This window comes from Bufo bufo, chromosome 11 (assembly GCF_905171765.1).
Source record: "Bufo bufo chromosome 11, aBufBuf1.1, whole genome shotgun sequence".
In the NCBI taxonomy this organism is placed as follows: domain Eukaryota; kingdom Metazoa; phylum Chordata; class Amphibia; order Anura; family Bufonidae; genus Bufo; species Bufo bufo.
Genome location: NC_053399.1, coordinates 25,430,926 through 25,452,447, shown reverse-complemented (window position 1 = coordinate 25,452,447; position 21,522 = coordinate 25,430,926). Strand labels below are relative to the sequence as shown.

Sequence of the window (21,522 nt, the reverse complement as noted above, 5' to 3'; positions counted from 1 at the left end):
GACAGTGTGAGGCTCATTCCAGTCTCCCCCAGTTCTCTGATCTTCCTATATTGACTTCTAGCTGCCCCTGCATCCAGTAGTTCTCCCCAAGCCTGGGGTGTGTCTCCTAATACCGTACTATACTGATCTAGACTTCTTTTTTCCATACCTCCAGGCCACTCACCATGAGTCCTATCCAAATCCTTGCCCCTATACTTTCACACTGGCGTTTTGGTTTCTGTTTGTGAGATCCGTTCAGGGCTCTCACACGCGGTCCAAAACGGATCAGTTTTGCCCTAATGCATTCTGAATGGATAAGGATCCGCTCAGAAGGCATCAGTTTGCCTCCGTTCAGTTACCATTCCGCTCTGGAGGCTGCTTGCAGCGTTCTGGTGTCCTCCTGACGATGCGGAGGCAAACGGATCCGTCCTGGCACACAATGTAAGTCAATGGGGACGGATCCGTTTCCACTGGCACAATAGAAAACAGATCCGTCCCCCATTGACTTTCAATGGTGTTTAAGACGGATCCGTTTTGGCTATGTTAAAGATAATACAAATGGATCTGTTCTGGACGGATGCAGACGTTTGTGTTATCGGTGCGGATCCGTTTGTGCAGATCCATGATTGATCCGCACCAAACGCGAGTGCTTCCTTTATGCTGGACAGCAAAATTCCTAGAAGGGAGACCCCCTAGTGGCAGAGATTTAAAAACGTTTTTAGGGTAGATAACTCAAAATTAGCTACAGATTTATTCAGGTTCACTGAAAGTGACCTTTGAGAAGATATTTGAAAAGTTAGTGCCCATTCTCTTCCACTCCACCATTTTTGTAGCCTTTAGACCCATTCTATTTTACTTTCTATTTTATCAATTACCATATTTTAGCCGACCAAATACGTTCCTCAAACGCATACCTCATTTCCTAGATTAAATGCATCCCACTGATCGTCTCCATCTGTCTGGTCAGCGCAGTCCTCTCCATCCGGCATGGCTGCGACAAACAGGCTCTCATCCAATGGTCCATTTTTATAGTGCAGTTGTTCAGACTGTGGAGTGAACTCATTAAAGCTCTCAAAGTCTCCCCATGAATTGACGGCCTCGGGAGAAGAGTCATCTGGGTCTTTGTGTAGACCTAGGGGTCCACCAGGCCCGTTCTCTGAGCGGACATTGTCCGTGGTAGATGTCTCCCCGTCATCTCTGCATCCAGTAATCCCATCACTGCCATCCTTCATTGTCCCTCATGGGGTAAACCGGATGGAAAGTTCCTGAAGCTGCGATCAGTGAAGTCTCTAGATGTAAATCTGGAATTGCAAAATGCAGGAAAGTGATGTCAAGAATGTAACTTCTGTACAAAGCAAACATCTTATCAACAGTGCCATGTGCTAAACAACCATATGTATCAGCTCCTTGGCAAATTCAAGGTCGATGCTTGCTATCGGTGCAGATTCTGTTGCAGGAGTCTCTGGATAACCTTGTTTACGCGCTCATCCACTTTGCAGCGACTGTGGATATTCTGCACGCACGTCTGTGGAAAATCTGCAGCATACCCACCACATGTAGCTGTACCCCTACAGGTGCCCACTCCTGTGTTCAAATGTCTCCTGCTCTCAGCAGGAGTGATTTTAAAAGGTAGCAGCTATAAAGCCCAAAAAGGAAGGATAAAGCCCAAAAAGGAAGGGGGCCCAAAGTCAGGTTTTCCAGATCTTTTGCCTTGGATAAGGGCAGCAGTCCTGTTAGCACGGTGACATTTTTCAACCCAGCACCTGGATCGGAATGGTTTTGTAATTGCATGTAATTAAAAATTTAGCATAGCCACTGAGCTGTTCAATAAAAAAGTATCTGTAAAGCGCCACCTGCTGTTTGTTCTTTTTCTTATTACTTTGCTCTGCTCACTGAGATGGCCGCACATGCTCAGTTTTTATCCTTCGACTGCCTTCTGAGTTAGGCTACTTTCACACTGACGTTTATGGGTCCGCTTGTGAGATCCGTTTTTCAGGGTTCTCACAAGCGGTCCAAAACGGATCAGTTCAGCCCCAATGCATTCTGAATGGATAAGGATCCGCACAGAATGCATCAATTTGGCTGCGTTTGGTCTCCGTTGCGTTTTTTAGACGGTCAGCTTGCAGCGTTTTGGTGACCGTCTGACTATGCAGAGCCAAACGGATCCGTCCTGACTTATAATGTAAGTCAAAAGGGACGGATCAGTTTTTCACTGACACAATATGGTGCAATTGAAAACGGATCCGTCCCTCATTGACTTTCAATGTAAGTCAAGACGGATCTGTTTTTAAAAAAATAAATAATGCAAACGGATCCGTTATGAACGGATACAAGCGTTTGCATTATCGGTGCGGGTCCGTCTGTGCAGATACAAGACGGATCCGCACCGAACGAGAGTGTGAAAGTAGCCTTATTCCAAAGTTTTGAACGAAGTGACTTCGGATGTAGCATCCGAATCTCGCTTCGATCAACACTACTGTCAATCAAGAAGAAAAGGGAGGGGCTGATGGAGGAGTAAGGGTGCACAGAGTGGTTTGGCCCCACCCTCAGTGCACTTAAAGCGAACCTTTCACCTCATTTTCACCTTATAAACCAGCAACAGTACCTTATAGATTATCTTGAGTGTGTTGTTATGCATGTTAGTGCCGCTTTCCTGGGCTCTTTATACTTCAAAAAATCGTCTTATAATCTTCACATTCTGTGCTCCAACAGTCATGCAAACAGTCAAGGGGGTAGCCCTTCCATCTCCTCTGGCCGTACCGCCCCTGCCCTAACCCCTCCTCTATGCTCCTAACTGACAGCCGGCTCAGTCGCCGGGACGGCGCTTCTGAAACGTGCGCATGCGCCGTCCTCCTGATTCGCCGCGCAATCCCGTCTTTCTTGCTGACAAAAGCGCGATCATGTAAGAGAATCGCGCATGCGCCTTACGCAATGCCGGCCTGTCTGCTCTCCCTCCCGTGCGCGCGCTCCACTATTGTGAGCAAGAAAGACGGGGTTGCGCGGCGAATCAGGAGGACGGCGCATGCGCAGGTTTCAGAAGCGCCGTCCCGGCGACTGAGCCGGCTGTCAGTTAGGAGCATAGAGGAGGGGTTAGGGCAGGGGCGGTACGGCCAGAGGAGATGGAAGGGCTACCCCCTTGACTGTTTGCATGACTGTTGGAGCACAGAATGTGAAGATTATAAGACGATTTTTTGAAGTATAAAGAGCCCAGGAAAGCGGCACTAACATGCATAACAACACACTCAAGATAATCTATAAGGTACTGTTGCTGGTTTATAAGGTGAAAATGAGGTGAAAGGTTCGCTTTAACTGCTCATTTTTATGTTTCAAATGCTTTATTAAAAAGTAAAGTATTATCAGGTATAAGCATTTTGATGTAGCGATGTAGTATACATTTTAAATATACATAACATGTAAGAAGAAAAAAAAAAAAAAATTAAAGTAGTAAGAACATTATTAATCGTCAAATGGAGATCTTGTAGTGTGAAAGCGATTGACATACATACACATACGTCCAAAATATTTAGAATATCCTTATACAATATTGCCATCATTATAACGATAGACTTTGCTGTATATTAGCGGAGTGGGAGGATGTAACCCAGGGTTCCCAAAGTTTTTCGAATGCTTCGAAAGTATCCATCCGAATGGCTGAAAGTTTTTCATATAACAGAATCCTATTAATTCTATCTATGACTGCTTGATAGCTTAATAAACTAGTCTTCCATTTGTACGCTATGTGGATTCTAGCGGCTAACTGCTCATTTTTATATGGATTAAAAGGACTTTTTCTCCAGAATGAAGCAGCAGATCACTAACTGAGCTAGCGCTATGGACATTGTGACAGATGCCTTTTAACAAGGATTGCCCTCTGTACATGCAAGGTACCGTATATATACATAGAAGTATAGCCAAATTACCTAGTAGAGCATTCTCCGAGGGTCTTTGGTTCTCTGACTCTATTAGGGCCCAATATATTCCCTACAGCAGACACCCGCACCCGATGCCGACTAGTGTCTATAACAGTTTAGGACTTACTGGTTAGTCTGTATTGATGATATGATCCATGTATACAATAAAAAGCGAGTTTGCCTTACAAAATGTGTGGCCATGCTTAAGCTGTGAATAGCTGGACTCCTGGTCCGTGTGGATCTGACGGGAAGTAATAGGCTACAATGTATAATCTACAAAACACAATGCTGTTCAGCTTAGGAAATATTGCAGCACATTCACATCATCCTTCGGGCTGAAATGAGTTAGCAGATGTTCCTTTATGCTTCTTGTTAAACAGGATATGTGATAAAATCACCCACAGATGAGACGTCATCATCCGGCTTCTCTATCAGAAAGGGTGTTTTGAGAGAGTTTAATATTGGTGGCCTATCCTTAGGCTAGGTCATCACTATAATTTCGGCAGGGGTCCGAGTGCAGGCCCCCTCCCCATCAATCAGCTGAACTCGGGTCAACATTGCGGCCTTCTTGCAGCTTGCTGAGCACAGCGCTGTCCATTGAATAGTGGTTGTGCTTGGTATCACAGCTCAGTCTCATTTACGGAGGGTGCGCCTAGGCCTGTGATGGCTAACCTCCGGAACTCCAGCTGTGGTAAAACTACAACTCCCAAGATGTGCACTTGCTTGGCTGTTCTCAGAACTCCACAGAAATGAATGGAGCATGCTGGGAGTCGTAGTTTCATCACAGCCGGAGTGCCGGAGGTTGCAGTGGACATTGCTCAGCTATTTCCGACAGACTCGTAGAGAGTAAATGGAGTGGCAGTGCACATGCTTGACCTGCTGCTCCATTCCCATAAGACTCCCGTTCTTGTGACCAGTGGTCAGACCCCCCACCAATCAGGTGGAAAAATTCTAGTACAGTTATTAAAAGGCCCTATTTACTTGCTGCAATTCTAGAATTTTTTTTGTGATGGAGTCAAAGCTAAGCCTGGATCTAAATCAGAAACAGAACATAAAGGAACGTTTTAGGGTGTCATCACATGCAGCCTTAAGGCTTGTCTCCCCACAGATACAAGGCCTTAATTGGTGGGTTAGTTTTTTTTATAATGACTGGTGGACTTTAAGAGCCTGGTCACACAGCTACATTTTGGCGTGGACACCTTGCCGAAATTCCAGTGGTGGCTGCTTGGTGTATGCCTTCCAGGCAGCGCTATGGTTCATGAGCCGGTGGTCTAAAGATGCATCCACCCCAAGGAGGGACATTTCTTGGGGTGGTGTGTGGACATCTGGCACGGAGCTAAGCAACAAGCGGGTCCACAACATCTAAAGTGAGCAACCGTGGCAGAAACCGCCGCAATGTCTACCACTTTATACGCAGCATATTTTCTCAGCATCAAAATCCGCTGTGTGAATGGGTCCTAAGGGTTCTACCACATGGGGCTGAAGTGCAGATTTCATCAGGGGTGCACATAGCCTTTCTGCTGCCTGAGGAGAAAACTGAAACGGCGCCCACAATGCCAATTTCTTAACCTAACCACTTTGCCACAATAAAAGTGCTCATTTCCCACGGCCCTTTCCGCTGCCCCCCTCTTGCCCCTACCTTGGTGCTGCCTGAGGCGATCGCCTGACCTGGCCTCATTGGTGGTGCACCCCTGGATTTCATAAGGCAAATCCACAGCGTTGTGCAGTACCAGCAAAGTGAATGAGTTTTTAGCGATTCTCATCCACGCTGCAGAAAAAAAATATATACATCTGCGGTATGTCAATTTATGCTGCAGATTTGCACTGCTGACTTCACCCCCAACTGCAATGCAAAGAGTGAAATCTGTGCCCGATCGGCAGCATTTCTGAAACAAAATCAGAAAAAAAAATATGATGCACACAAACCCTTAGAGCAGTGGACAAACCCTTAGAGCAGTGATGCCCAACCTACGGCCCGCGAAGCTGTGTCATGTGGCCCGCGCGGTGACCGGACTTCATCAGCGCAGGGCGCGCTGCGAACGGCACAGGCAGCAAAGCGATGCTGCCTGTGCCTGCAATCTCCCCTCCCAGCGCCGCCTCCTAGCTAATTTATTCACTGCACTTGCCTCTGTGAAATTGAAGAGAAGCGCCGTAATCTCGCACAGGCGCACTGGCAGAGGCATCGAAGTGCGCATGCACCGTCTTCCTGGCCTCTGCCAGTGCGCCTGTGCGAGATTACGGCGCTTCTCTTCAATTTCACAGAGGCAAGTGCAGTGAATAAATTAGCTAGGAAGCTGCTCTGGGTGGGGGGGATATCTGTGGATGACACTGAGGGGGGGGGGGATATCTGTGGATGACACTGAGGGGGGGGGGGGGGGGGATATCTGTGGATGACACTGAGGGGGGGGGGGGGATATCTGTGGATGACACCGAGGGGGGGGGGTATCTGTGGATGACACTGAGGGGGGGGGGATATCTGTGGATGACACTGAGGAGGGGGATATCTGTGGATGACACTGAGGAGGGGGATATCTGTGGATGACACAGGGGGGGATATCTGTGGGTGACACTGAGGGGGAGGATATCTGTGGGTGACACTGAGGGGGAGGATATCTGTGGATGACGCCGAAGGGGGGGGGGGGATATCTGTGGATGACACCGAGGGGGATCTAGGGAGGGGTGTGGGGATGTTGGGGTGGGAGATCCGGGAGGGGGGGCCCATAATTTTTTTTGCTATGGGGTCCAGTCATTTCTAGCTACGCCCCTGATTGGTAAGATTGGGCGGGCACTGGAGCGATAGAGCGCCCTGCTGTAGGAGAAGCCGGCGGGAGATGAAAGGAGGAGGGGCCAGCTCCTGGTGGTGTCAGGCACACGGCGCAAGCATGGCGGTGGAGGATCTGACTGAAGCCTAAAGACCAGACATCAAGGTAGACCTGCAGAAGAAGGTGACAGCGCAGTATGTGATGTATACATTTGTGTAATGTATGTAGTGCAGTGTGTGATCATCACATACTGCATTACACACATGTGTACATTACATGCCCCCTCACAGTAATAATGCCAAGATATGTGCCCTCTTCACAGTAGTAATGCTCACACATGCCCCCTCACAGTAGTTATGCCCAGATATGTACCCCCTCACAGTAGTTATGCCCAGATATGTGCCCCCTCACAGTAGTTATGCCCAGATATGTGCCCCCTCACAGTAATAATGCCAAGATATGTGCCCTCTTCACAGTAGTAATGCTCACTCGTGCCCCCTCACAGTAGTTATGCCCTGATATGTGCCCCCTCACAGTAGTTCTGCCCTGATATGTGCCCTCCTCACAGTAGTTCTGCCCTGATATGTGCCCTCCTCACAGTAGTTATGCCCTGATATGTGCCCCCTCACAGTAGTTATGCCCTGATATGTGCCCTCTCACAATAGTTATGCCCAGATATGTGCCCTCTTCACAGATGTAATGCTCACACATGCCCCCTCACAGTAGTTATGCCCAGGTATGTGCCCCCTCACAGTAGTTATGCCCTGATATGTGCCCCCTCAGTAGTTATGCTCTGATATGTGCCCTCCTCACAGTAGTTATGCCCTGATATGTGCCCTCTCACAGTAGTTATGCCCAGATATGTGCCCTCTTCACAGATGTAATGCTCACACATGCCCCCTCACAGTAGTTATGCCCAGGTATGTGCCCCCTCACAGTAGTTATGCCCAGATATGTGCCCTCTTCACAGTAGTAATGCTCACACATGCCCCCTCACAGTAGTTATGCCCAGGTATGTGCCCCCACACAGTAGTTATGCCCTGATATGTGCCCTCTTCACAGTAGTTATGCCCAGATATGTGCCCCCTCACAGTAGTTATGCCCAGATATGTGCCCTCTTCACAGATGTAATGCTCACACATGCCCCCTCACAGTAGTTATGCCCAGGTATGTGCCCCCTCACAGTAGTTATGCCCTGATATGTGCCCCCTCAGTAGTTATGCTCTGATATGTGCCCTCCTCACAGTAGTTATGCCCTGATATGTGCCCTCTCACAGTAGTTATGCCCAGATATGTGCCCTCTTCACAGATGTAATGCTCACACATGCCCCCTCACAGTAGTTATGCCCAGGTATGTGCCCCCTCACAGTAGTTATGCCCTGATATGTGCCCCCTCACAGTAGTTATGCCCTGATATGTGCTCTCTTCACAGTAGTTATGCCCAGATATGTGCCCTCTTCACAGTAGTTATGCCCAGATATGTGCCCCCTCACAGTAGTTATGCCCAGATATGTGCCCTCTTCACAGTAGTAATGCTCACACATGCCCCCTCACAGTAGTTATGCCCAGGTATGTGCCCCCTCACAGTAGTTATGCCCTGATATGTGCCCTCTTCACAGTAGTTATGCCCAGATATGTGCCCCCTCACAGTAGTTATGCCCAGATATGTGCCCTCTTCACAGATGTAATGCTCACACATGCCCCCTCACAGTAGTTATGCCCAGGTATGTGCCCCCTCACAGTAGTTATGCCCTGATATGTGCCCCCTCAGTAGTTATGCTCTGATATGTGCCCTCCTCACAGTAGTTATGCCCTGATATGTGCCCTCTCACAGTAGTTATGCCCAGATATGTGCCCTCTTCACAGATGTAATGCTCACACATGCCCCCTCACAGTAGTTATGCCCAGGTATGTGCCCCCTCACAGTAGTTATGCCCTGATATGTGCCCCCTCACAGTAGTTATGCCCTGATATGTGCTCTCTTCACAGTAGTTATGCCCTGATATGTGCTCTCTTCACAGTAGTTATGCCCAGATATGTGCCCTCTTCACAGTAGTTATGCCCAGATATGTGCCCCCTCACAGTAGTTATGCCCAGATATGTGCCCTCTTCACAGTAGTAATGCTCACACATGCCCCCTCACAGTAGTTATGCCCAGGTATGTGCCCCCTCACAGTAGTTATGCCCTGATATGTGCCCTCTTCACAGTAGTTATGCCCAGATATGTGCCCCCTCACAGTAGTTATGCCCAGATATGTGCCCTCTTCACAGTAGTAATGCTCACACATGCCCCCTCACAGTAGTTATGCCCAGGTATGTGCCTCCTCACAGTAGTTATGCCCTGATATGTGCCCCCTCACAGTAGTTATGCCCTGATATGTGCCCTCCTCACAGTAGTTATGCCCTGATATGTGCCCCCTCACAGTAGTTATGCCCTGATATGTGCCCTCTTCACAGTAGTTATGCCCAGATATGTGCCCTCTTCACAGTAGTAATGCTCAAACATGCCCCCTCACAGTAGTTATGCCCAGGTATGTGCCCCCTCACAGTAGTTATGCCCTGATATGTGCCCCCTCACAGTAGTTATGCCCTGATATGTGCCCTCCTCACAGTAGTTATGCCCAGATATGTGCCCCCTCACAGTAGTTCTGCCCTGATATGTGCCCTCCTCACAGTAGTTCTGCCCTGATATGTGCCCTCCTCACAGTAGTTATGCCCAGATATGTGCCCCCTCACAGTAGTTATGCCCAGATATGTGCCCTCTTCACAGTAGTAATGCTCACACGTGCCCCCTCACAGCGTTTGCATTTCTTTCTGGCAAAGCTACCTGGTTCCGGCCCGCGAAATTTATACCAAGTCTAGTGCGGCCCTCAGACGAAAAATGGTTGGGCACCACTGCCTTAGAGCATTACCTATTATGAACTCATGAGTGACACATGTCCTTGAAAATGTAAATTATAACAAATGCACAATCATCAGTGGAATTACACAAATGTGTGATCATGATGCACCATGTGTACACTTGCATATACAATGGGAGCTATGCAATAGATGACTCATGAGATTAGATGTATGTTAGTGTATGCAGAGAATTGCTTGGTAACCTGGGAACTGTTCTAGAGCTAAATAGAGAGCCTCCCGCTGGGGATCCGTGTGCCATCAGGCCGCCGGATCACGTACTTTCTTTCTGCAGCTGAATGCATTGTTCCCGCAGCCCCAGGCAATGTTCAGTACAGCAGAACCTTTCGTGTCAAATGAACTGAAAATCTTAATGGCTTCTCCTGGTCTTTTGCGTAGCCAGAAATGTTTAAGAAAGTCCTCCATCGATATCAACAGGAGGTAACGCCAATAAATTAATAAATCAAGAAATAAAGTAAACCGTACACTATGGATAGAAGTTAGCCGAACGCTATTTCAGCCCACAGCTATCCCACCCAGCTCCCCCGTAGACATGCATGCTCAGCCGTGCATGCTTGTTTTTAATGGAAAGAGGGGAGTAAGCTGCTGCCAGACATCTCTGCCGGCTTATCTCCTGGGAAACATAGGATTGGGCTCATTCATGCGTCAAATCATTCTGCATGAAGCCTATACAACAGCGTCCTTCTGGTACTGCATTATGTAGGCACTCTGCATGTACGAGACCCCTTTATGCCACCGCATTGCTTCTGAAGGGGAATACCTTAATAATATGCCACTGAATAGAATAATCCATGAGGAAAAAAAAAACTCAGCAAATTTTGGCCATACAGAGTCACATTATAGATGTCTAGGGGCGCAGACCATGAACTCCACTGTTCGGTCCACGTTCTGTTCTTACTCCTGTGGGATCTGCGGGTCTTAGTGCGACTGGCCAAATGTCTTATGTGTAGGGGTGCCTCCCGACTATCCCCGACAGATTGGGAATTTCAATGTCCCCATCCTTTTGTTTTCGGGGAGATAAGCCACCACCTGAGCGGCCGACTCCTCTCGCTCTATTAGGCCTCTTTCACACGACCGGTTTTCATTTCCCATTTACGGGCCAGTTTTTGCGTTCAGTATACGGTCCGTATACGGCACCATTCATTTCAATGGTTCCGCAACAAAAAAAACGCAATGTACTCCGTATGCATTGCGTTTCCGTATTTCCATTTTTTCGTTCCATTGAAAGATAGAACATGTCCTATTATTGCCCGTAAATCACATTCCGTGTCTCCTTCAAGTCAATGGGTTCGCAAAAAAAAAAACGGAACACATACGGAAATGCATCCGTATGTCTTCCGTATCCGTTCCGTTATTGAAAATGTTATGCCCAGCCCAATATTTTCTATGTAATTACTGTATACTGTATATGCCATACGGAAAAACGGAACTGAAAAACTGAACCAAAACGGAAACAAAAAAACGGATCCGGAAAAAACTGCCTGCTAAACACTGAAAAAGCCATACGGTCGTGTGCAGGAGGCCTTACAATGTCTGGATTTTTTGGGGCAGTGCAAAATAGATACGGTCGTGTGAATGCGCCCTTAAGTGAGACTTCTTGTTGCAGAAAAGTCGCTCAACATTTTTTATAATGATAGTCAATGGTGAAATGCGACTGCGACATGACAGTCGCAAAAAATCCATCCAAGTAAAATTTCCGTGCGACTGTCGAGCTGCAGTCGCCGTGCGACACCATTGACTATCATTATAATCGTCGCGATGTAGTTGTATCCTTACCGTCGCTGCATAGCCCTATCCTAAAGGGGGGGGGGAGCTTCTGAAGGCACCTAGAGGCCATGCTACAGATATACAATTCATCAACCGCAATCTCAGAACAGCGGAGTTCACAAACACAGCTGATGGCGTCTTATCTGAAGAAACCGCCGTGAGCACAGGATCTGCATAGAGGAAGCTCCGTATTTAGATAGAAATCTCCATTCTCAAAGCGTCTGCCTAATGTTTCTGTGGGTGTCCGCTGTACCCGACAGGTTTCGTTTGGGGCTGTGATTTGCTTAATACACTATTATCTACGGTCCCGTACTGCACCCAGGTGTGGCATCGTCTGTGATCTAATGAATGCACCGTACAGATCTGTAATATGTAACCATAGGAACAGTGTGTGTCGCCATATGCACACGTATTTGCAGTACAAACGAGGCCTCTTTCAAACAAGTGAACCGGATTGCGTCAGGATCTGTTCAGGAAAAAAAACGGATGGTTCAATCGTTTTTTTCAGCGATTGCCTTCAGTGTGTGCATTTTTTCCCCGTCTGGATTGGATGCATTTTTCACACACACATGAAGAACAACAATCTACAACTCCGAGCAACCATCCGTGAAAAATGCACTGCATCCGACGCCTTCCGTTTTCACTTCTATGGAGCCAGAGCTGAGTGAAAAACGCGCAATATAGAGCGTGCTGCAATTTCTCCTGAACTCAGAGATTAGGCATGAAAAACGTGTGCGCAGAACTATTGAAATGAATGGGTCAGGATTCAGTCCGGATTCTGCGTGTTCGCTACACGCATCGAATCCGGGCAGAAAACTCACTTGTGGGAGAGAGGCGTAACAGACTGAAAACTAGCGCTAGTGCTCTACTGATAGAGGCACTATACGGTATATGGGTCGCAGCCGCCACTATGCTTTCTTGCGCTTAGAATTTTTTCCGAGGGTGGGTTCACACACAGGTTCTCGATCGCACTTGTGTGCACTTGCAGTTTTAGGCCAGGGCTACACGGAAAAGTCACGACACATTTTTTATAATGATAGTCAATGGTGTCGCACTGTGACACAACAGTCACAAAAAATTAATCCAAGTTGGATTTCTGTGCGACTGTCGGGTCGCGGTGTGCCGCAGTGCGACACCATTGACTATCATTATAAAAAAAATGTTGCTTGACATTAGTGCGACATGAATGACGCAATTTAATTGTACCCTATATGTCGCCGTGTAGCTCTAACCTTAGTGCTGTTTTTTTGCGGGAGAAAAACACCAGAACAGATTCATATGTGAAGGGGCTCTTAGGATACATGCACACGAACGTATTTTCTTTCCGTGTTTGTTCCGTTTTTTTTTTTGTGCACCATTCATTTCAACGGGTCCGCAAAAAAAAACAGAGGTTACTCCATGTGCATTCAGTTTCCGTACGTCCATATGACTGTTCCGCAAATAATTAGAACCTGTCCTATTATTGTCCGCATTACGGACAAGGATAGTACTGTTCTATTAGTGGCCGGCTGTTCCGTTCCACAAAATACGTAATGCAGACGGTCGTCGTGCGTACTTTTTGTGGATCCGGTTTTGAGGATATAGGTCGTGTGCGTGAGCCCTTATGTGGATTTTCTTCACCGAAATCCAAATGTGTTACTTGCAGATTCTGACACGGATTTTCCCCGTATCTTCACCTTTCAATGCCAAGGGTCAAACCTGCACTGAAAAGCCAAACAATGGACGTGCTGTAGATTTCAAAATCGTCAATTTCCGCATCGCGTAGGTGAGATTTTGAAGATCTCATCCGCTTAGCTGGTACCCGATTATGTTACGGACTCTGCACAAAAATCCGTGCATAATACATACTTTTGTGATATATCCGTGAAAGACAGGGGTGCACCACAAATGAGGCCAGGTGAGGCCATCTCCTCAGGCAGCACCAGGTAGGGGCAAGCGGGGGGCAGCGGAAAGGCCATGGGCTTTCATTGTGGCAAAGGGGTTAGGTGAAGAGTTTTCGCCTCAGGCAGCAGAAAGGCTCGGTGCACCCCTGGTGAAAGAGAGCACACAGACAACTGCATGTACAACAATTCCCTTACGTCTAGCAGTAGTACCTCTACAAGCTGGGCAATCTGACAGCATGGGGGAAATCTAATCCTAAACCATCACTCGTAGAGAGAGACCCCCCCCCCCCCAGGCCCTCATTTACCACTGTGGGGAGGGCGGCTCTTATATCAGACCAACGGCACGGTACAATAGAGATTTGCTGGTTATGGAATTCCCTACCATTAAAAGGACAGGTCCACCAATGGCAGCCCCCTTAAAAAAAAAAAACTCACTGGTGAGGCCAGGACTGAGGAGGTGACCACTTTGTAGGTTGTCACTATGACTTGTATAATCTGGAATATTACACACAGGGAAGAGTCTGTGAATACAGGAGGAAGCTGAGATCTCTTACCATGGTGAGCAGCTGAGCCCGGCAGCTCCTGGATATGAGAAGACAACTTCCTTGTGGCAGCCTGAAGCCTCAGCTCGTAGAGGTGTGCCTGTGACGTGCAGGTGGAGTCTCCATGACCCAGCACTGGGGGGGGGTTAGGGGTTACTGGAGAGGCGCTTTTTCAATGTAGGTTAATGACTACACGCCCAGAGATTTTTCTTGCCGAGCCGGTTTTTAACCTGCAGTGACCTGAAAAGGAAACAACAACAAAAAAAAATGTCAAAAAGTCATCACGTCATACCCGAAGATGTAAGAGTAAAGTCACATGTGACAGATTTGTTGCAGAAATTTCTGTGGCTGAAAAATTTATTCTATACCCCTGAATGAGATGGGGGGGGGGGGGGTGTCATTTTTTTAATATTTTTTTGAAGGTCTTTTTCCTTTATTTTACCTCGGCGTTGCTGCCAGAATACGCGCCTAATTTATGAGTGCTCCTCGTCATAAATTAGGCACATATTTGGTAGTCAGTGCGCCTGCTGGAAAATCCCCAACCCCTGGCTGGTGTTGTTTTTCGGCAACTTTTACATCTTTTTCCTGGTGTAAAATTAGTAATTTGTACTAGGGCCGGAGTACCGGTCCAGCTCAGTACTCCTATGTGTCGAACACAACATTTAAAAAGTCGCAAAATAGTGGTATTGCAACAGCTTTATGCCCAAAACAATGCTTAAAACTTAGTAATGACCCCCATTGTGTCTGCAGCATGTGCATGAATTCCTGCAACACATCCGCAGTGTGTGAATATACCACATGGTATTCCTATGGTGAATCTATCAGGGTAAGTGCATACATTGTAATTCCCTTTGGCTCTGTGCACACTACTGTTAGGGGGTCATTCTGTAAGATTTTCGGGTGGGTCAGTGTGCTGCTCTATTCTTTCCTGGAAAAAAAAACAACTTAACATCATAGCTACAGTAACAATGGAAGCCATGATGCTAGTGCTGTGGCCCGGAGGAGCGAAGAGGAGGATGGGAGCAGTAGTGGCTCAGATTACAATAATCATTCACAGTGGCAATCCTCACACTGATGCTCTCTAGGGTCAGGACAGTGACTGGAGGGTGCACCCTTTCTTCCCTTGGGGGACACCCCGATGTTGAGGCTCCTGCTTGATGGTAGTTGGGGTGCCCTTAGTGTTATGGGTGCAAGGCAGGAGATGTAGGAGCAGTGGCTGATGAATGAATGAGGTGATGTAGAAGATAAATGTCTCTATTTACTAAAATGCAGAATAGGAGTTGTAGTACATCCAATGATATCAAGGTACAGTTCCAAGGCAAAGTCACAGTGCAGGATGGGGATTAGGGATTGTAGTACTCCTTACCTCTATCTGTCCAGAGTCTCTCTCTGCAGAATCGAAGGCTGATGATATTTTTCTTGCAATGCCATCTGTAATTCCTAGCTGAGGGGTACAGGCAGGGGCGGATTGGCCATAGACCTTACAGGGAAATTTCCTGGTGGGCCGATGCCCGGGGGGCCGTCTGAGCCCTCCGAATGGCCGGCCAGTGGAAGTTTTTGGGGATGTATTTTGTGCTGCTGGCAGTATTTTGTGATGGACGGTGGTATTTGGTATTTGGCTCTGTTGGGGTGATATAATGTGACACAATATGATATTGCCGGCCCTGCCTTCCATCAAATTGGACCCAGCTGCAAAGCGGGGCCACTTTTTGTATTTTTTCCAGGGCCACTTTAAGTTCCCAATCCGCCCCTGGGTACAGGACTAGGATACAGCGGGCTGGTGTGAAGGGTGTATTAGCAACGTCCCTCTCACTGCAGTAAAGTATCTATACCAGGAATCAGCAACCTTCGGCACTCCAACTGTTGTAAAACTACAACTCCCAGCATGCTTCATTCCTTTCTATGGGAGTTCTGAGAACAGCTAAGCAAGTGTGCATGTTGGGAATTGTGTAGTTTCACAACAGTTGGAGTGCCGGAGGTTGCTCATCTCTGCTCTATACCTTACTGACTGAATGCTCGGCCATGCAGGTTCTGGACCTTCTAAGTTCTTTCCGTTCTGGTTTCCTGGAGTGCTGTAAAAGCAGTGAGGTCTATCCCAGTAGATAATACTCAGAGACAGTGATTCTCTGGGATGAAGGCCTAGTTCTCTGAGGAGAGAGAACATGTAGCTTCTTCTCACTTCCTCAGCTAACACACTACTAACTGAGCTAGGGGCGGACCTAAGACTAACACCTAACTTCCCACAGAGGCAGAGGCAGGATTATTAACCCTGACTGATCCATACAGAAATATGCTGGTACCTTACAAATCCATTAACATATTAAATAACATTACAAATCAAGAACAGTTTGCAAGTACCCTAGTACCCTTGCTTTGTGAAGCAGGTACAGGCTGTTAGGGACACCAAGCGCTAGCTAATAGGGCCACAAAAGTCCTTTTAAGAACTGGTATAGTGTGCTATCGATAGGTGTTATATACTGAGAGGTGTGATATACTTAGGGTACTTTCACACTTGCGCTGTTGGATTCCGGCAGGCAGTTCCGTCCCCGGATCAGGCAATCTGTATGCAAACTGGTACCATTTGTAGACAGATCCGGATGCGGATCCATCTCACAAATGCATTGCAATACCGGATCCGTCTCTCCGTATGTCATCTGGAAAAACGTATCCGGTATTTATCTTTTTTCGAATTTTAAAGATCTGCGTATGCGCAGACTGGAAAACCGGATCCGTTTTTCCGGAACACTTGGGGCCGGATCCACCATTAATGCATTTTAATGGAAAATAATGCCAGATCCGGCATTCCGGCAAGTGTTCCGGAATTTTGTATGGAGAAAATACCGCAGCATGCTGCTGTATTTCCTCCATCCAAAAACTGTGCAGTGACTGAACTGAAGACATCCTGATGCATACTGAACGGATTGCTCTCCATTCAGAATGCATTAGGATAAAACTGATCAGTTTTTTTCTGGTATTGAGCCCCTAGGACGGAACTCAATACCGGAAAAGATTAACGCAAGTGTGAAAGTACCCTTATAATATACTTTCTAACATAGAAAGTATATAGTGCATTTGTATTGTGCAGCAGTTGTGTGTGGTTCTGCTGCGATACCGCAGCTATATAGAGGGACAAGCGCTATTGGAACAATGGGTGTGATATACCTGTTGCCCCAATAAAAACTGATTGAGGGCTGCGATATACCTGTTGCCCCAAATAAACAGGGTGGTGTGATATAACTGTTGTGGAAAAATACTGATTAAGGGGTTCGATATACCTACTTCCACGAAATATTGGTGGAGGGCTGCGATATACCTGCTTCCACAAAATACTGATTAAGGGGTTTGATATACCTGCTTCCACAAAATACTGATTAAGGGTTTTGATTTACTTGTTTCCACCAAATATTGATTGAGGCCTGCGAATTACCCGCTTCCGCAAAATACCGATTAAGGGGTTCGATATACCTGTTTCCACCAAATATTGATTGAGGCCTGCGATATACCTGCTTCCACAAAATACTGATTAAGGGGTTTGATATACCTGCTTCCACAAAATACTGATTGAGCCCTGCGATATACCTGCTTCCACAAAATACTGATTAAAGGGGTTTGATATACCTGCTTTCACAAAATACTGATTAAAGGGGTTTGCTATACCTGCTTTCACAAAATACAGATTATGGGGTTCGATATTCCTGTTTCCACCAAATATTGGATGAGGCCTGCGATATACCTGCTTCCACAAAATACTGATTGAGGGCTGCGATATACCTGCTTCCATAAAATACTGATTAAGGGGTTTGATATATCTGCTTCCACAAAATACTGATTGAGAGCTGCGATATACCTGCTTCCACAAAAAACTGATTAAGGGGTTTGATATACCTGTTTCCACAAATACTGATTAAGGGGTTTGATATACTTGTTTCCACCAAATATTGATTGAGGGCTGCGATATACCTGCTTCCACAAAATACTGATTGAGGCCTGCGATACACCTGCTTCCACAAAATACTGATTAAAGGGCTTGATATACCTGTTTCCACCAAATATTGATTGAGGCCTGCGATATACCTGCTTCCACAAATATTGCTCTTCTCTAGGGACTTAGGCACAGGGTCATTTTGAAAATGACAGGCAGAGGAAGAGGCAGGCCGTTCCGAAGGGGTGGTATAGGTCGGGCAGGTGCACCAGGTGGGAGCCTAAGTGGGAAGTTGGAGAAGGCGCGTGCGATTACTTCAAAGGGCTCACCAGAGTTGGTTGAATGACTCACTCCCCCTTCCGCTTCTGCACCCTCCTCATCCTCTGTATCTGCACCCTCCTCACTCTCTGCTATGTGCACCCCCAAATATACCACCACCACCACCATAGCCCCTCCACTCGAGTCAGAGGAATTATTTTCACATCCATTCCCAGACCTTACTGATGCGCAGCCATTCTTGACATCGGATGAGGAAGTAGCAACTGCCGCCACCCAGCGGTCTGACGACAGTACCCATATCAGCCCAAGGAGGGAGGTCTGCGCTGTTGCTGCCTACTCCGAGATCTCAAATGTCAGTGGTGGTGAAGGTGACAATGATGACGTGTTGATGGACGTCACGTGGGTGCCCACAAGAGAGGAAGAGGAGGGGAGTTAAGAGGGAGAGACAGACCAGCAGATAGGGAGGAGAAGCAGGCAGAACTCGCAGTGCACAGGAGGCAAAAAGCAGACTGCAAATGTATCTGGAGCGAGCCATCCACCATGCACGGTCACTTCTGGCACTCCCAGGACGCTGGCACATGGCTCCGCAGTGTGGGCTTTTTTTAACGTGTAAGCTGCTGACAATAGTGTTGCTGTCAACGCATAAGACGCGGTAAGCCCAACACTCACCTAGGGACGACAGCCTTAAGAAGGCATCTGGCCTCCCATCACCGAGCCCAGCGGAAGCCTCTTTTCCTTTCTCCTCCCATTTGTCCTCCACTCCACCTTCCACCGTGCCGTCGTTGCGTTCATCTGGAAGAAGGCAGGCTTCCGTGGCCCAAATGTTCGAGTGTAAAAAGTTGATGACGCCAGATAACCCTCTTGCCCAATGGCTGACCGCTGGCTTGTCGGAACTGCTAGCCCGCCAACTACTGCCATATAAACTAGTAGACTTGGAGGCCTTTAGAAAATTTGTGGCCATTGGCACACCGCAATGGAAGGTCCCCGGAAGGAAATATTTCTCCCAGAACGGCATCTCAGAGCTATATGGCCACTTTCAGCGGCAAGTGAACATATCTCTGGCACACAGTGTCGGTGTCAATATATATCTGACCACAGACATGTTATCTAGCAAACACGGGCAGGGAAGGTACATAACTTTTACTGCCCACTGGGTGAACCATCTGACGGCTGTCAAAGCATGTAACCCGTGGCACCCGTGTGGATTTGGTGTTACCACCAAGGATTGCATGCAGGCCTGCCTCTTCTTCTCCTCGGCTGACTCCTTCTTTTCCACTGCTACCGCCTCTTCCGCTGCACCCCCCCCCCCCCCATGCTCCCCAGAACCTATTCGACGTCCCAGGTGAGACGTTGCCATGCTGTGCTGCGGCTGTTGTGCCTGGAAGCCAAGAGCCACACCGGTCCTGCACTGCTTTCAGCTCTGCGGTCACAGGCCGATCAGTGGCTAACTCCGCTTAATTTGATAGTTGGTAAAGTGGTGTGCGACAACGGTGCCAATCTGCTGAGCGCGCTGAAACAGGGCAAAATGACACACGTGCTGTGCATGGCACACATTCTGAACTTAGTTGTGCAACGATTCGTTGCCAAATACCCCGGGGTCCAGGACGTCTTGAGGCAGATCTTTTAGAAGATCTTACACGGCCATGGCTTGCCTTGACACCACCTGCCCGTCAGATGTCTGATTTGTGACATCCCGACGCGCTGGAACTCCACCTTGTATATGCTTGATAGACTGCTCCAGCAGCAACGTGCCGTTAATGACTACCTGTACAAACTCTGCAGCAGGACAGGGTCTGCGGAGCTTGGTTTCTTTTCACCACGCCAGTGGCTGCTCATGCGCGACGCATGCAGACTTCTGTGGCCATTTGATGAGATCACCAAACTGGTCAGTCGCAGCCAGGGCGCCATCAGTGACATCGTACCTTACGCCTTCTTTCTGGAGCGTGCATTGCGTCGTGTCATTGATCAAGCCGTCGAGGAGCAGGAAGATGAGGAAGTCGCAATGCAGAATGACTTCCCAGGGGGGCTACTCCATTTGAGACAAGTCAGCAGGACTCTGAAGAAGAGTCAGAGGAGGATGGTGGCTAGGGGGAGGAGGAGGAGGAGCAAGAAAAGCAGGCTTTGAAGGGGACTTTAAACTTTTCGGGGATTTCTGGTGTCCGTGGCTGGGGGGAGGATACCGAGGACGACATTATCCTGGGCGTTGAACAGGAGCCAGGGCGCTCCACCACTTCCAATTTAGTGCAAATTGAGGCCTTCATGCTCCAGTGTTTGAAGAGGAACCCCCGTATAAAAAGCATAAAGGGCAAGGACCAGTACTGGGTGGCAACGTACTTAGACCCCTGGTACAAACACAAAACTGCGGACATGTTACCAGCATCACAGAGGGCTGGCAGAATGCAGCATTTCCAGGCCTTGTTGCGAGAGATGCTGCATTCTGCTGTTGCAGGCGCTGGCAGAGGAATTTCCACCCACAGCGGGTACCAATCCTACCGTGCCTGCAAGAAGAGGGCAGTTTAAAGATGTGTTGGTCACTTCGGATATGAGATCATTCTTGCGCCAACCAATCAACAGCCGCCCTCCGGATCCAGCCTCACGGAATGCCTAGACCGACAGTTCTCCGACTACATCTGGTTAACGGACGATGTGTACGCTCTGAGAAGCGAGGAACCCCTGGACTTCTGAGTGTGCAAGCTTGACCTGTGGCTAAAGCTGGCACAATTAGCCTTGGAACTCTTGGCTTGTCCCTTGTCGAGTGTCCTGTCCGAAAGGACGTTCAGCGCAGCAGGGGGAATCGTGACCGACAAGCTCACTTGCCTAGCTCACGACAGTGTGGACTACCTCACATTTCTAAAAATGAATGAGGCATGGATCTCTGAGGAATTTAACACCTGTGACAACCACGTGTAATTGAATTTCCTCATGCCATTCCACACATATCCGCCACCACCCAGAACAAAGAATGGTCCTTGTCTTATTTTTTTTACAGCGGCATAAAAGGCCTTTTCTGTCAGGTGAATGCCTAATTTTTGGGGCCTGTACTGGCCTCCTGTAAAATTTGTATCCAGTGACCGCCTAATGTACCTCCACCCACATCATTACAAGTTCTTCTCTGTCAGGTGAATGCCTAATTTTTGGGGCCTGTACTGGCCTACACTAAAATTTGTATCCAGTGAGTGCCTAATGTACCTCCAGCCACATCATCACAAGTTCTTTTCTGTCAGGTGAATGCCTAATTTTTGGGGCCTATACTCCCGTGGCCTAAAATAAAAATTTTCCCTTTAAGACGCATAAAAATGGCCCCTGATTAAAATACATTTTTGCCAATGATCCCCCCCTCTGGTATGTCACTGTCCATGTTGTGGGACTATTTGTGCACTTCTAGTAAGTATTTGGTGGCTGCAAGTAAATTGGGCCCGCCGCAAACACGCGGTTCACGAACATTTATTCGTGGACACACGTTTGTGAACCGTCCCGGCCTGTTTGTCCATCACTACTACTAAGTGCACTCTGGCAGAAATTATTTCTATTGGTGTGACTTTTGGGAGCACTATTACT

The 21,522-nt window shown here is 47.7% G+C and overlaps 1 protein-coding gene across 1 annotated transcript in view; it reads right to left on the bottom strand.

The window, feature by feature from the left end:
* LOC120982552 (uncharacterized protein CLBA1-like) overlaps positions 1 to 15,260 on the bottom strand; it is a 36,464-nt gene extending 21,204 nt beyond the window's left edge. Inside the window, exons 1-3 of the mRNA XM_040412792.1 lie at positions 15,130 to 15,260; positions 13,776 to 14,003; positions 894 to 1,280 (exon numbers count right to left, since the gene is read on the bottom strand). Of these exons, the coding sequence (XP_040268726.1) occupies positions 894 to 1,211 (318 nt within the window). The 5' untranslated portion in view covers positions 1,212 to 1,280; positions 13,776 to 14,003; positions 15,130 to 15,260. The remainder of the gene's footprint in view (positions 1 to 893; positions 1,281 to 13,775; positions 14,004 to 15,129) is intronic.
* Between the last annotated feature and the right edge of the window lie 6,262 nt (positions 15,261 to 21,522).